General features: G+C 40.7%; 3 protein-coding genes across 3 annotated transcripts; 1 reads left to right on the top strand and 2 right to left on the bottom strand.

Annotated features, from left to right (window-relative positions):
- Window positions 1-1,047: 1,047 nt before the first annotated feature.
- slc15a5 (solute carrier family 15 member 5) lies at window positions 1,048-7,190 on the top strand. Its single transcript, XM_034879204.1, has 9 exons — window positions 1,048-1,725; window positions 2,402-2,624; window positions 3,126-3,295; window positions 3,403-3,623; window positions 3,977-4,163; window positions 4,314-4,502; window positions 6,307-6,438; window positions 6,584-6,692; window positions 6,808-7,190. Exons 1-9 carry the CDS (start codon window positions 1,332-1,334, stop codon window positions 6,947-6,949), a joined length of 1,767 nt encoding a protein of 588 aa, XP_034735095.1. The 5' UTR covers window positions 1,048-1,331; the 3' UTR covers window positions 6,950-7,190.
- On the bottom strand, window positions 2,726-16,550 carry LOC117949159 (tripartite motif-containing protein 16-like). Its single transcript, XM_034879203.1, has 8 exons — window positions 15,999-16,550; window positions 15,805-15,900; window positions 15,456-15,689; window positions 15,220-15,376; window positions 15,064-15,108; window positions 14,300-14,848; window positions 10,284-10,290; window positions 2,726-2,736 (listed from the first exon to the last, which is right to left on the bottom strand). Exons 1-6 carry the CDS (start codon window positions 16,548-16,550, stop codon window positions 14,328-14,330), a joined length of 1,605 nt encoding a protein of 534 aa, XP_034735094.1. The 3' UTR covers window positions 2,726-2,736; window positions 10,284-10,290; window positions 14,300-14,327.
- On the bottom strand, window positions 8,120-12,558 carry LOC117949158 (tripartite motif-containing protein 16-like). The gene is made up of 6 exons (XM_034879202.1): window positions 11,922-12,558; window positions 11,448-11,543; window positions 9,910-10,155; window positions 9,296-9,446; window positions 9,131-9,193; window positions 8,120-8,706 (listed from the first exon to the last, which is right to left on the bottom strand). Exons 1-6 carry the CDS (start codon window positions 12,519-12,521, stop codon window positions 8,174-8,176), a joined length of 1,689 nt encoding a protein of 562 aa, XP_034735093.1. The 5' UTR covers window positions 12,522-12,558; the 3' UTR covers window positions 8,120-8,173.
- Window positions 16,551-16,695: the final 145 nt, after the last annotated feature.

The raw sequence follows: 16,695 nt of genomic DNA, 5'->3' as shown, positions 1-16,695 counted from the left end.
CCCCCCCCCCCCCCCGCCATCCACTGTAACAACAGTATTGCTAATCTAGCAGCTCTGATCAGCCTGGCCCATGCACTCTGTCTCACTCCCACTTAACATTACCAGTCTAATTACCAGAAGGCGGTCCAAAACGAGCTCGTAAAATGAAGCACCGCTCTCACAAAGACATGTGGCATTTTGTGAGTGTTTGTTACAACCTGCTACACTAAATTAATTTGTTGTCTTGTTTGTCGTCTCTTTTTTTTTTCTTTTAAGATTATTTTTGGGGCATTTTAGGCCTTTAATTGACAGGATAGCTGAAGATATGAAAGGGGAGAGAGAGGGGGAGTGACATGCAGCAAAGGGCCGCAGGCCGGATTCGAACCCTGGCCGGCTGCGTTGAGGAGTAAACCCTCTATATATGGGCACCCGCGCTACCAACTGAGCTATCTGGGTGCCCTATTTGGCATCTCTTAATGCTAAAGCCCTCTGCTGTGTGTCTTTGAGTTATTCAGTATCAATGTATCCATGACTTTGATATTAAGTGTCAGATAAACAGGATTTAGAGATGGTGGAAGAAGTACTTGGATTGTTTACTTAAGTACAGCATAGAAATATGTAAAAACTGGCCTGCATTCAAATTAAAAAAGTAAAGTGAAAGGACCGAAGTATGAGTATCAAATAGACTTCAAGTATCAAAAGTTAAAGTACTCATTATGCGGAAGGGCATGTTTTAGAATACAAATATAACTATAGTTATGCATCAACTTAGATTATGGCCTGATTTCCAAAGGGCTACATCTATGTCATGTTTATAATTATTGATGCATTTATGTGTAAGCATCAGTTTTCTATTGCCCGTTAGCTTAATGTATAGGCAACATCATCATTTATTTGTTGTTTATAATTTATCTTAATATCTGACTCTGCACAGTCACTAGTAACTACATGTTTCAAAGAAAGTGGAGTAAAAAATAACAATATTTGTCTGTGAAATGTAGTGTAGTACAAATAAAAAGTAGCAAAAAATGAAGTACCTCTTTGAAAACAACAACACGTGTGCATCTTTCCGGTAATAGGCCTAATCATAGAAATATTTCTGGGAAGTTCTCTACATTGCTCCCATCCATCACTCCCTACAGGATACAATTTTGTGTAATGTGTCAGATCCCTGTGAGGCGTCCACAGTTCTGATTAAAATCATCACACAGAATGCAGGTTAGGTGTGTCTGATACTACAGTACGTGTGTCCAGAGTCACACGAGGGTGAGGGATTCCAACTCTGGCCTGGACGTGTGCTCGAAGGGCAGGAGAGCTCAGTCGGAGCTCTGCGTCGTCCATTACTGACAAATATGCAGCCAACGAAGCAGCCAGCTCGCTGGTCAGGTGGTATGGTAGCAGGAGACCTTCAGAAACTGCCACAGGGCAGAGGCCGACTGCGACGACCCTCCCAGGCCCCTCGTCCAGACCAGGGACATGCACCGAGGAAGTCCCGCAAGAAACTCCAAGTTATCATCTGTGTTCTGCTTGTGGAGCTCTTAGAGAGGTTCACTTTCTTTGGGATTGTATGCAACATGATTCTCTTCTGCACAGTCAAGCTGGGCTATGGTAACTACCTGGCTGCGACAGTCAACCTGTGCTTCATAGGAGCCAGCACCCTGACCCCTGTTCTGGTGGGGTGGTTTGCAGAGACCTGCTTAGGAAGGACCAAAGTGCTCTACTTGTGTGCTTTCCTTCATTTCTTTGGTAAGACACAATTAAAAGGTTTATACTTGTTTTCTGAAATTTGTGATAAGACTATGTGACTTATTTTTTATTTTTATTTTGTAAATGATACAATATCTTGGACAGTATATTTACTGTACGTCATGATGTAAGATTCAATGTAATGTAGGGTCAACATATAAGCAAGAACATCCTGACCATTATTGTGAGGTCAATTTAACAGCATTGGGAATTCTAGTAAAGGTCCCGTGGCATGAAAATATCACTTTACGTGTTTTTTTTAACATTAATATGAGTTCCACCAGCCTGCCTATGGCCCCCCAGTGACTAGAAATGGAGATAGGTATAAACCGAGCCCTGGATATCCTGCTCTGCCTTTGAGAAAATGAAAGCTCAGACATGGCCCCTTATGATGTCATCATAAGCCCCCCCCCCTACTCCTCCCCAAAAAGCTACAGACTCAGAAATGGCATATGCTAGGGAAAGCTCATTGTGGCTGTAATTCTGCACCAAGGCTGAATTTTGGGAAAGAGACTTCAGATACAGTATTAGGGGACCACTAAGGCCTATATAAAAGAGACTTCAGATACAGTATTAGGGGACCACTAAGGTCTATTTAAAAGTATCCAAAGAGCTGTTTGTAATGTAGCTGCAACTACGTACCATGAGTACATACCTTCCCTTGTCATCATGCTAGGCACAGCCATGCTGCCCGTGGTGGCATTCCCGTTTGAAGATTTCTACATTGATACTCATCACATGACACACATGCTGGAACCTCGGGAGCAGCAGATCTTGTTCTACTCCGGCCTTCTGGCTGCCGCACTGGGCATCGGCGGCATCCGGGCCATCCTCTGTCCCATGGGAGCCTATAGTCTGCAGTGCTACAATCAGCACCAGCTCCTGTCCTTCTTCAACTGGTAGGTGGGTTGGCCATCTGAAAACCCTCTTTCACTTGGTTAGACTACAAATTGTGCATAGATATTGTTACTATTATCCGTTTTATCTTTATTAAATAAGATTTTATAATGACTAATTTTCTTTACAGTTCAGTTATACTGCACGGAAAGACAAAGAACCTTGGTTGTGTATGGAGAATACACACAAACTTTAATGTCCAACAAGTGTATGAAGTAAATTTGAAACTAAACTCACAAATTAAAATGAAATATTGTACTGACGGTGCTAGATGAGCATGACAAACGTCATTACAATTCAAACTCAGGTAATTTCATGACAAGATATGTTAGTTTGGACTTGAGAAGTGGACAGATTGTCCAACCAAATTGCAGCCTGGCTACAAAATGATGTGTCTAATTATGAGTAGATTGAAATAATTCGTCCATTTAATCATTAGTTACGTTTGTGATCAGTATACATATGAAGGAATTGAGTTGGATATCTGTCTGATTTATCTTTAGGTTCTACTGGTTGGTCAACCTCAATTCCACTGTGGTCTTTTTGGGTATTGCTTACATCCAGCAGTCTGTGGGCAAAAATCTGGCCTTCCTTATCCCCTTCACGTCTGTGCTGCTGGCTCTAATTGCCATACACATGATGCGGAACAAACTCACCTATAAACCCAAGAAAGGTACCAAACTGTAACATTGTTCAGTACTGCATACAGTACTTAAGTCAATACACTGTGTATGCACATTAACTTGAATGATGTTCCTTTCTGTGTCTGGCGTACTGCAGGCGGCTCATTGTTAACCACGCTGGGAGTTTTCATGAACTCTCTCAAGATGTGCTGCCTCCACTATCGTCACCTGAGTGGAGACGTTGGGTCTTGGCTGGACCGGGCCAAGGAGAACAATGGCGGCCGATACAGCGAAACACATGTGGAAAACGTTAAAGTCCTGGCCAAGCTCTTCCCTCTATATGGCCTTCAGCTGCTTTACAGAGCCTGCATCACACAGGCAGGTCCCTGGAAATATGAAGGAACTATGGACTGGATAGAATCAAATAGAAAGCCTTTATTGTCATTAAACACAAGTGCAGTACCTGTGCAACGAAAACTGGTGCACAGTCCTGAGAGCATCTATATACATATATAAAATAGCTTTGTATACACATTATGCAAAATTAAGTGATTGGGTATTAAATTTTGCACTGTAATGAAATAAAATAGTTAAATGTTAAATATTGCACTGTATGACATTGCACAGAATTCCAGTGTCCTTAGGTATTATAACACAAGATGTAACTATTATGAGGGATTGTGCTCATGGTTTATCCTATACAGGGAGGCTAAGAATGTGTTTTCCCACAGATTCCCTCAGGTTACTATATACAGACAATGAACTCAAACCTTCACCTGAACAACCTCCTGTTGCCCATCGGCGCCATGAACGTGATCAGTATCCTCCCTCTGCTGCTCTTAGCCCCGCTGATCGAGTGTGTGACGACTTGCTACCTCTCCATGGAAAAGACTCCTCTGGCACCTGCAAAAGTCATCAGTGAGTATTTCTGTGTGCACACATGCACATCCCCGCTAACGCACACGATTCTAATGTCACTTTCGCTCTTCTGCCTCATCCCTCCCCCTCCCTAAAATATCCTGCAGCCCCCTCTCTTATCACCCCCCTCTGTCCATCCTCCCCTTCCAGCTCTGGGCCACGCGTGTGCCACCCTGTCGGTCCTGGCGGCAGGTTTGTCTGAGCTGCAGAGGAAGGCGTACCCGCTGGTGGAGCAGACCCTTTCTGGAAAAGTTTTGCATGTGTCATCCATGCCGTGTTTCCAGCTGGTTCCTCAGTACATCCTGCTCGGTCTCGCAGAGGCTCTCGTCACTCCTGCATGTGAGTGACAGATTTTGGGAATCCATAATTTCACAATGCAGGCAACAGGAAAAGGTTTTTAAAATGGCTTGGGGTAACATTTTGGCACTACAACATGTGTGTTCCGACCAAAAATGTGGTCTAAAGTTTGGAATCAAAATTTTAAGGAACCCTACTGGATAGCTACAGAATGCTATAAAAATCATTAGGCCTATATAGCAACAGTCAGCTATTTCAGCAGACTTTCATTTGAATCTACATCAAAATACTGCATAAATCTAGTTATGAGGCAGTTACAGTTCAGACTAGCTTTCTCTATAATTGAGATGTCCATAGATACACCTTTGGAGGGAAATAACATATTCGCTCCCTCGGATTGATGATGCTTTAAAATATGGACTGAAAAGGGACTGAAAAACAGTCTGAGTTTGCTCAAAAACGTATTTCCTCTTTGACATTGTTTTTTAGATATTTACAACTTTGCAGCTGTGTTTCTGCAAATAGTCTTTCTTTTCCATTGATATCACCAGATTCCCTTTTAGACAAAATACTTAAGATGCCCTTTTGGCTTAGGGAGGCTGCTGTTAGGTTGTACTCTTGACAGCATTAAAACATCAACGGGAGGAAGAGCTGAATACGGACATATCAGATTGGATATGGCAGGCCACTCTCCATAACATACTCATCCTCTCTCTGCCTATGACATACCATTATCCAGTTTCCAGTTACATTGGTTAAAAAGCAGAGTTGGCCAGATTTGCACCTGTTATTGACCCAGAGTGTGATCAATGTCACGTATGTTTTGGAGCTGCCCTAAATTGTCTGAGTTTTGGGAGTTGATTTTTGCTTTTCTTTTCTTTTCTTTTCTTTCTGGAGCATCACCGGTCATTGCCCTTTTTGGAGTAGTACCACAAGAACGTGGCAAAAGGGATAGAACTGTGATAGCGTTTTCAACTCTCTTGGCCAGACGCATTTTTTTAACAACAAATTGACCCGTTTTCCTATGTCAATGTTATTTTTAATTCCCCAAACTAACTTCATTGATTCCACACAATGCTCTTTGCCAAGTACAAATCTCTACTTTCATTCATTTTGCGAAGTCTTATTTAATTGTATAGCATTTGGAGAAATAAATTGAAGTAAAAGTTGACATGTTCCAGTCTGGGATTATCCATCAACATACATTACTTTAAATTTAGTCTAAATAATTCCTAATTTCTGCTTCTCTAACTCAAACATTGGGTGTAATTTCCTCTAAATGAGGTTTATTGACCATAAATTCCAAAAATAACTGTAAAACTAAAGTCAATAAGTGTTGAAAAATTTTAAAAGTGTTGAAAAAAGGGATAAAAAACGTAAGACAATGTTAAAAACATTGATAAAAAGCGTCAACAAGGAATTGAAGAAGAATTGAAATTTCCAGCATCAGTTTTAGGAAGAATACAATATAGAAGACAGTATAAAGATAACAATAATAACAGTAATACAAATAGTAATAATAATAATAATAATAAAATTAAGAACCTTTGGCTTTAAAAAGACATAAAAAGATATTTACTGTAAATTATCAGTCAAACTATTTAACTCTTGAACAAATAACATTAAATTCAGTAATATGTGGAAACCAGTTCTTATATTAGTGGAACAGATGGACATTGTATGATGTGAATGTTGTCCTCCCTCCATTTTTTGTCTTTATCTCTACTTCTATCTGCTTTTCTTTATAGCATGGATGCGATGTGGGTGGGTGGGATGTCTGTTGTGTGCGACAATACAAAAAAAATTCTTTGTTTACAACATTCTGCTGTCACTTCCTCTCTGGCAGGTTCTCTCATATCTTTCCAGCTGACCCCAAGCCACATCAGAGGCATCTCCCTGCACTTCCTCACTCTGTCCTATGGAGGGGGGTGCTTTCTGGGAGCCTTCGTCATTCAGCTGCTGTACTTTCTCTCTGGAGGTAAAACAAGTACAAATACAGTTTTGCATGTTTTCTTCCAATAAAAAATGACAGTGGCACAGGAATAAGATGTAAAAACCCAATGGCTTTTAGCCCGAGATGTCTCTGATGTGACGGATATGACCACACTGATACTTGTTTTCAGGTAACTTCTACCCAAACGCACTGCATGATGGGAATCTGGAGAACTTCTTCTTCCTCCTGGCAACACTGATGGCTGTAAATACCCTTGTGTTTTGGAGTGTATCTTACAGGTATAGTATTATCTCTAACTACCTTGACTACAAAGTGGAATAGGGGCTACATTATTAATTTTGCATTAAAAACATCTCAATTTTGCATTATATACATCTCACTGATGTCGTCCAGGTACATAGACCTGAGTGTGCAGGGTAAAGCACTGACCGCCAGCCCTCTGACTGAGAAACTGCTGTACTACAAGGCCTGCCTGCGCTTCTACGACACCGTGGATCGCTCCTACACAAATGCCTCCATTGAATCTATTTTATGACTGACTTTCTTAATTATTATCATTATTGTTAGTGGCGCTGGCGCTGCATTTGACTACTTTATGTCAAAAGTCTGTGATTTGGAAAATTGTGGACTGAACTGTATAAATTAAGTTCATGGAATATTGGTTTGTTACTTTTACGATCAATGTAATGATAAAATGTTTGTATGTGATCAAACAAATGTCCCGTGCTGTAACAATGGAACTTGCGTTTGTGAGCATGGCCTCAATGGAAGTGACATTTTTGTCATAAATAATTTGTCATACATAAATGTAGAAAATAGCATGTTAAATAATAAAATAAAAACACAATTAGCAAAGCATGGTCCTTTGTTTGAGTATATGAAGCCAAAGCCAATACTAAAAAAAAAAACAAGCACACAGCATTTACAATGATCAAAGATCAAAACCCAAACCCTAAATGGCTTTTTCCCATTGTGGTTCTCCAACATACAACAAGCAACACTAAAAATATGAAACTCTGACACGAGACAAAACAAAGCCTACATATTCCAAGCTCTTTTCACAAAAAAAATCAGGCTACACTTAACTGAAAACCATCTTTTTAGAGCCACTTTGAAGCTGTGCTCTTAATTTAGCATTATGTTGTCTAGTATCAGGCTTGAATGGAGATTATTCCATCATAAAGCATGAAGAACAAAATAAAGAAATATGGTTTAAAGTCTCAAAATGAAACAATGTAAAGTTTGTTGAACAACATTATGCAAAATAAGTGCATCTTATATGAAAGAAAACAACAACTGAACAGGGTCTTTTGATGGTTTAGCAACATTTAAGAGAAAAAAGCCAAAATAAAATAGTTTTCCATATGCATATATATACACACACACACATTTATAAAGCGCTTTTCTAGTCTTAACAACTACTCAAAGCTCTTTTTTACTTAGTACATTCATACACTGTGGCCGAGGTTGCCGTACAAGGTGCCACCTGCTCATCAGATACACACTCACACACATTTACACTCCCATGGGCAACTCTGGGTTCAATGTCTTGCCCAAGGACACTTTGACATGGGACTGCAGGGCCAGGGATTGAACCACACACCTTCCAATTGGCAGGTAGCCGCTCTACCACTGTATACTATATATACTGTGCATATATATATATATATATATACTGTATGTACAGTACATAACTAATGTATAACATCTACATCTTGTACATAATCCTGCGTCTAGCCTGTATTAAATGTAGCCTGGCCTATATGTTGCATATTTTTAGTGTTGAACCTAAATCAACAGAAAACCCAGGATAGAGAGGTTCGGTAAAGGTGGTCTGGATTTGGTGCAGCTGGGTCATGCTGCCAGAGTCAGACTCTACACTGTAGAACCCCAGCGTTCCTGCATCGTAATCAAGGTGTATGCCCACCCTGCGGAAGAGAACCGGAGGAATCTGGCCTTTGTGAAGATTATTGTGCCAAAACGTGCAGCCGGACGGAGAGCAGGTTAATTTCCAGGAGAGATCATTGTGCCCAAAACAGCAATCTTTCCCTGAACCCTTTCTTCCAATGCCTTTGTACGACACAGCCAAATCCACCATGCCGCCGTCCCACTCCACCTCCCAGTAGTGGCTGCACTGAAGGCCAGTTTTGCACAAAGCCTGGTGACAGAAGGTAAATCTGTCGGGGTGATCCGGATGAGCCTGGTCCTTGTCCCCCCATGATATCTCTCGGTTTCTGTCAGACAAGCAAAGACACGCGGCTACAGTGTTGGGGTCCACCTCCACTGTGGAGTCTGCAGGAACACATGAAACACTTGTTTGCCTGGGAAAGCTTGCATGTGCTTTGTGAAAAGGGAATTTACACCATGCTTAATAACTTAAGAAGAAGAAAAGTCTGGAGTGCTTGGAAATTTAAATTATAAAAGGTGCTCTTTGGAAACTGAAAACAAAACTTAAAAAGACAAAAAAAAAAGATCCAAGGATCTCTTATTGTGAAAAAATGAAGAAGCCTGGAATACCTGAGGAAGGCCGCTTTGTGCCGATGAGCGTGGGTTGCTGCCCAGTTTTATTTTTATTGTGAGATTTTGATATTAAATAACCATTTAAAAGAAAATATCATCTATAAGAAGAGCACCTTGGACCTTCTTTCTTTTTACCTTAAGATTTGTTTTGAACCTCTGAGCACTGACAGACTTTTCTCATTAACATAATGCTTACTCTTATATCTGGTCAACAAGTATCTCCTTGGTGTTTCCTCACACAGCCTTGGTTTTTTTGCCACTGTGATGAAAAAAACACACACACTGATTTAGTCTGTCTTAAGAGGAAATATAAAGACTGGACTAATGATAAGGTTTAGAGATCCAAAGTGGTCCCACTTACACAGATTTTCTTCACAGTGACTCAATAATTCTGTCATTTCTTTGTTGCATGTGTTTTCCAGTTTAGCAGTCTGTGCAGTGACAAACTCCAAGATGTCAGGTCTGCCATGCGGGTCTGTGAACACAGGGAGGTCACCCAGGGCCCGGCAACCCTGCACATGGTGGGAAATATACAGTAAATTGTGTGAATGTTGAATGTTGTCCTTGGGTCAAATTTGACCCCTTTGAAAAATGTCTATATCTGAAATATGGGTTTCTTTTTAACCAAATTACCACAAAAATGGATTGGATTCCATACAACGCTCTTTGCAAAAAAAATTGCTCTCTTTCATTCCAGACTAAACTCATCTTTAAGTTCCTCTGATCTTAACTATTAGTCAAAATAATATTAGGTATAATTCAATATAAATGAGGAATAACCCTCATTCATGGTTCATGGAATTCATGGTTAATAACAACCATGAATTCCAAAAAGTAGTGATAAACAAGTGGTAGTATGGGGGTATTAGTGAAAACTAAAAAACAAGTCTGAAAAAGGGACAAAAATGTCCAATTGTAGTCATTTTTGACCCGGGAAGACAACACAAGGGTGAAAGACCATGAACATGTCCTCACCTGCAGAAACTGAATGGGATCCTCTGTTAGTGAAAGCTGGTCGAGTTCTCCCTCCCTCCTCCTCAGCTCCAACACTTCACGCTGCAGTTGCCCGAGGCGACTGTTGGTCCAGTCCACTCCAGCTTTCTCTGCTTCACCAACTTTGTCTCTCATCTCAGAGCGCTTCCTGTCCACAGAGCGGACAAACAACCGAATGCGCTCCACACAAAGTTGCTCAATGTCATCACACGCCTTCCATGCAGCATCCTTGGAGAAAAAAAAGATAATAATAATGACATATGATGACTGATATTATTTTGAGCTACTGTCTATTTATGCTACCTTACACCTCCTTTAGTTGCTGTAAAATATGATAAATAACTGGATTTTTTTACAGCTTTACTTTTGCCATGGTCTTGCATTGCCAGACCTTCCTCCACAGCACGCGGAGGAGGGTCTGGCTAGTTCACGCTGCATTTCGGGATGGGAGAAAAACATGCTTTGGTTTATTGGCATTTCTTTAAACCAATCACAATTGTCCTTGGCGGCGCTGAGCGCTGTACAGAGCAACAGCGCCTCGGCAAAATCGTCTTGGATTCCACCAGACTCTGATTGGACAGATAGTCTAGCTAGCTGTCTGGATTTACCCTGCAGAGATCTGAGGACCAGGTAACCATACATCCATCTGAGATTAGAACACCAACCCAAAGAAAGGTGGAAGGTAATGGACATCTGGCCTAAATGAGGGACATCCGGCGGAACTTCCTGCGGCACTGGAGCACTCCCGGAAGTGGAACGTCGTGTATGAAGACTCTGGACTTCTATTCATTTTGTAACACTTACTAAACATAGAGACACACATGCATTGAGACTTTTGCTGCATTACTGTTTATCTGAGTCGGAGTTCCGACTAGAAAGTCAGAAAAAAAGACACCACTTGTGCCATATTACGATATTACCATCCGTCCATCCATCTTCATCCGCTTATCCGGTATCGGGTCAGCAGCTCCAGCAGGGGACCACAAACTTCCCTTTCCCTTTGCTCCGACTGGGGGATCCCGAGGCGTTCCCAGGCCAGGTTGGAGATAGAATCTCTCCACCTAGTCCCGGGTCTTCCCCGAGGTCCTCTTCCCATACGATATTACAATATCCCAAATTTAAGAGGATATCTAGCTTCATATATCAATGTCGATATAATGTCGATATATTGCCCAGCCCTACTCCCCCCACCAATTTATATATCTTCTAGCTGGTGTCTGTATGCAGTCTGCATGCACCAAGCCTGGTTTTCTTTATTTCATTTTCAGCATTGTCTCAGTGTCAGACGCTCAACATTTTCAACATTGTGTTTCATTCAGCTGTCAAACACTACATGCCCACAGAGAGATTGGAAATTCCCAAAATCTGTAACCTAAGAATACCCACCCACATCCCTTTCCTCTTCTCTATGACATCTTTGGTGTCAGTAAAATAAGCACTTTTATTATGTTGTATCAACATTTTGATTTTGAAGAAATGTATAGATGAATAATAGCAAAAGTGTTTGTGTTTGTACTCACTCTTATAGAGTCTGCAGCCTCCCTCAGCTCGGCCATTTTCCTCTCCGAATCCAGCACTCTGTCTGCTATTTCCTGTTTGGTCCCCTCCAGTCGTCTCTGTTGAGACACAAATCCACGTGACATTAACCCTCGTGTTGTCTTCACGTCAAATTTGAAAATCAGCACATTTTGTTGATGCTTTTTTTTCAATGTTTTTAACTTTTTCTTGCATTTTTGACCCTTTTTTCAGCACTTTTGATGTGTTTTTTTTCAATGTTTGTCACATTTTTATGTAACACTAATTTATTAACTTTAGTTTTACAGTTATTTTTGGAATTTATGATGAATAAACCTCAAAAGTAAAGATTTGTGCTTGCCAAAGAGCGTTGTGTGGACTCAATCATGTTATTTTGGGTAATTAAAAAGAACATTGACATAGGAAAAAGGACAAGAGGGTTAAAAAGGGCGGACAACCAATGACTTTGGATTGCCTACCTGCATTTCACATTTTTCTGCTGCTACTGCCACCATGTCATGGCCTTTGTGCTGATCCATCACACACATCAGGCATACGAACAGCTGATCAGTGCGGCAGTAAATCTCCAGAAGTTTGTCATGACGGCCACAGAGGCTTTCTTTGACCCTTGCAGAAGCTTGAATCAGATTGTGTTTTTTCAACGGTGGCACCTCGAAGTGAGGCTTCAGATGAGTCTGACAGTAAGAGGCCAAACACACGAGGCAAAACATGGAAGCTTTCCTTTTTCTCCCTGTGCAAAGGTCACATTCCACATCACCAGGTGAAGCATAGGTGTCCGCGGAGTTTGGACTGGGTGTCTTGTTTTCCTCCAGCAGGGCAGCCAGAAGTGTGTTCCTCTTCAGAACAGGCCTCTGGGAGAACGTCTGCCTGCACTGAGGACAGCTGTAACACCTTCCACTGTCATTATTTAAATCCCAGAAGGAGTTGATGCATTTTATACAGTAGCTGTGTCCACAGGCTGTCGTCACAGGATCCTCCAGTAGCTGTAAACAGATGGAGCAGTCGAACAGTTCCTCACCCGAAGCCATTTTCTGCTGCTCGGACTGAAGGAGTAGCATAACTTCCGTTTTCTCTGAAGGAGTGGCTTGGCAAGCTTCTTCTTATTGGCACAGATCATGTGCTGAGTCTGTTTCAGTGTCAGTGTAGAACAAATACCCCACTGTTAGAGTCAAACAAGTGGAGGTTTTAAACTCTACTTGAGTCAAAGTAGGTTTCTCTTCATTTTTCATTAGTTTTCAATTTATAGCTGCCTCTAATCAATACTTTTCATATCAGCAATGGGTTAAATGAATAGGCTTCATGTAGGTATGCAATGTTCATAGTGTTGAACCCAGATTAAAATTCTAAAATGCTTATTATTGTTACAGCAATGCCACTCACAGCCATTTTAACGTATTTCAACTGATTTTGTTGGTTCAACAGCTGTTTTTGCTTTACTTTCACTACTTAATTTCCAGCATTGAAGCTTATGAACACACACTTATAAGGGAAGGAGCCCCAAATAATGCTTAAAAGTAAGTGAATAATGGACTTACATATCCTATGTATTCATCAGGTGGACAGAAACATGACTAAATGAATGTTAATTCCTGCTGGGTGTGTAAATAGTCACCTGGTAATTTAGCTAACGCTTTACAGCTTGTTGGGCTGCCCCAAAATGGCTAAGAATTTAGGTCAAAGGTCAAATTTGCCCTTTGTTTAGAAGTTTTTACGTCACAAATTTGGGATTCTTTCATCCAAATTGTCCAAATATTACATGGATGAATCCATATAACGCTTCTTGCAAGTTAAACAAAGGATCAGTTCACTAATTCATTGAATTTGATTCATTGGTGTGTGTCCCCCCCCCCCGCCAAAAAAAACCTTTGACAAAGGACAAAAAACGCATATAATTTCATATAAATTAGGTTTCTTGACCATGAACTTGAACAAGAGAATAGTGTAAAAATAGTGGTAATATATTGGTGTTAGTGATGTGTACAGTATACTTATGATGGTGTTACAAAAATGTAAAATGTGTTTTAAAAAATGATTTTAAAAAAGTATTGTAAACACGTAAAAAAAGCAATGAAAAAGGGTCAAAAAAGTGTTGAAAAAGTGTCAAAAAATTGTTAATTTTCACTTTTGACCTGGAAAGACAACACAATTGGGTTAACCCGGGCACATTGCTATATTATAAGAATGCATTACAAAACGTATTAAACCCCCAGTGTGAATGATTTTTAAAAATTATTTCTATACCACAATGAGTTGGTAGCAGCCACAGAGAGAATGTGGTAAACAGATCTGGGGATCTTTTTTTTGGAAACAAAATAATTATACAATCGCATAACAAATTCAGTATATGCTTTTAATCTCTAAAACTTTGGAATGAATTTGCTTTTAAGGCAACTATGTGCTTCACAAATGGCCTCTTCAAATGTAACCATCATCATTTATTTGAATTGACAAAACCAATATATTGTAGCCTTACTTAATTAAACTCCATTGGTATGCATTCATAAAGTAAGCAAACTAGTATCCATACTTATCTTGACGTGCTTAATATTCTGCATTTATTTTTTTAAATGAAGCCATACGTGTATCCTTATTTTTAAGAAAAAAACCTTAGTACACACATAGCTAGGCTAGATTAGTTTTAGTTGTTTTTTATATATAATGATTCTACTTACACAAACAATACATTGCTGAGTTCACAGTTAAAGGGATCCATTATAGGATAAGGAACATGGAACACACACAGAAACCTCACATCTGCGCCAAATATCATTTTCAGCCTTTTCCTTGCAAAAATAAACATTTTAAAGAAAACTATCAAGGCCCTGTGGTAGAGTACTTTGAGCAACCTGGACAGTGGATGTCCTTTACTTAGATGACATTATCCTAGCTGAGGCCCCTCTGCAGACCATGAACCCAGGGTACAGAGGCTGGGAGAATGTGGTGTGAACTCTGTGCAAGAGCATCATTTGACCAGAATCAGACACGCTGTAGAAGGACAGTCTCCCTGCCTTATGGTTCAGATACACTCCTACAGTAGAGGAGCAGTGGGGGGACACTTTGGTTTTGATTCCATTATGCCAAAAGGTGCAACCAAAATTTGAAAGGGAAATGCACCAGGATTGATCTGTGTATCCAAAGCCACTTTCATCCAGCCCTGCCCCTTTATAGCACACAGCGACCTCGACCCTGGGCCCTCGCCACTCAACCTCCCAGTAGCCAACACCAGATAAACCTTCAGTGCACAACACTTGATCATATTTGGTAAATCTCTCTGGGTGATATGGATACTTCTGGGCTTTTTTGATCCAGGTCACTCTGCTGTTCCCCTCAGAGAGCAAAAGGTTTTCAAATGCTGTGTTGGGATCCAAACTGAGGCGGCAGAAATCTGAAAGACAAAAGTTATTATAACTCAGTGTGATATAGTACATTGAAAGAAAAGCACAGATGGACGTGTTACAAAAATGAAGAAAAGTGTCAAAAAAATGTCTAAAATTCTTCGTTTTTTGACGAATTTTGACCTGGGACGACAACACAAGGGTTAATGTGAGCACATTGCTTGATTATAAGAATTATAATTTAAAAAAAATATGAATGACTCACAAAGGGAGAACTCCTGTCTTGTCTCAGGATCAGGATCAGCTTGAACTAATAACAGAAAACATGACACAATGAGCATTTTGGTAAACTGGCTATTTAGACAATATCACGTAATTTTAGTAAATGAACAAAACGATTGTAATGATGTCATTTTCTTACACGTCTGAGAAATGTCTGCAATATCTCTGGCCATGTTTTCCATTTTGTCTCTTAAAACAGAAATAACCTTTGTCACAAAGTCAAAAGGTGTGTGTAGAAGGATGTCGAAATCAGAGCACTGGTCAGGTTCTGGACAGTCTAAAATGGACTGGCAGCTCTGGAAACGTGAAAAGAGAAAATACAATATGAAGTGTTGTGCTACTCTGTCAATGGTCTATGATTGACAGTCTGTGTACCTGCAGGAAATGAATGTGATCCTCGGTGAGAGACAGCTGCTTCAGTTCATCCTCTCCCTTTCTCAGCTCAGAGATGTCCTTCTCCAGCCGATCCACGAGCGCCTCAGCTCGGCTCACCGCAGCCGTCTCCTGAACTCTGATCAGCTCTCTCACAGTACTACGCCTTTTATCTGCCATTTGGACTATTTCAGTGTAGGCCTTCTCATTTTCATCCATAGCTGCATCTCTAGAACACTGACAGCAGAGATAAAAATACAACATGTCAGTGTGTCGTTACTTTGAAATGTAAGGGGTACAGGACACATTTATTTAACATGCATTTAAGTTTAAAAAGCACAAAACAAGTCACCTCCAGTGTTTTAATTTTCTGTCTCAGCTGCCGCAGCTGCTTCTGTTTCTCCTGTATTCCCTGTTGGTATCTTAGTTTTTTCTTTCCAAACAGTTTCTGAAAAGAAAATCATATTGTGCATGGGCAAAACAAAATTACCAAGACACTCCGATGTTGCTGCTATACGACTTTGACAATTGCAAAATTATCCTTACTTGTTTCTCTTTCCTCTCCGCTGCAGCCGAGACAGTGTCATGACCTTTGTGCTCATCCAGACCACAAAGCAGGCAAACGCATTGGCCATCACTGCGGCAATAGACTTCGAGAAGCTTGTCGTGCTTAGAGCAGATCTTTTCTTGTATGGAGGCAGAGACTTCCACCAGCTTGTGCTTTTTGAAAGCAGCAGACACGTAGTGGGGCTGCAGATGAGTAGCACAGAACGAAGCCAGACACACCAGGCAAGACTTGACAGCTTTCAGCTTCTTTGCAGTGCAGACATCACACTCCACATCCACTGGGTGGTGTTCTTCTGGGGACATTTTCTCTGCCAAATCAGCCAGCACTGTGTTCTTGTTCAACACAGGTCGGGGGGTGTATTGGCGTCTACACTGGGGACAGCTGTAAACACCACAGCGATCCTCCTGGTCCCAGTAGGCATTTACACAGTCCATACAGTAGCTGTGGCCACATTGGAGGGTCACAGGCCTTTTCAGTATATCCAAGCAAATCGAGCAGGATAAAGAATCTGGCTCTTTGCTTGCTGCCATCTTCAGCACTCCCTTAGTTTCGTTTTCTGTGAAAACAAAAGTGAAATGGGACGGTGTTTAACCCTGTAAAGCCCAGTAAGGCCTCCTAATCACACATTCAACTCGATTCACACAAATGTCTGTCTAAACGAAGATATCCTAATTA

This window comes from Etheostoma cragini, chromosome 8 (genome assembly GCF_013103735.1).
Source record: "Etheostoma cragini isolate CJK2018 chromosome 8, CSU_Ecrag_1.0, whole genome shotgun sequence".
In the NCBI taxonomy this organism is placed as follows: domain Eukaryota; kingdom Metazoa; phylum Chordata; class Actinopteri; order Perciformes; family Percidae; genus Etheostoma; species Etheostoma cragini.
This window is presented reverse-complemented; position numbering and strand designations above follow the sequence as displayed.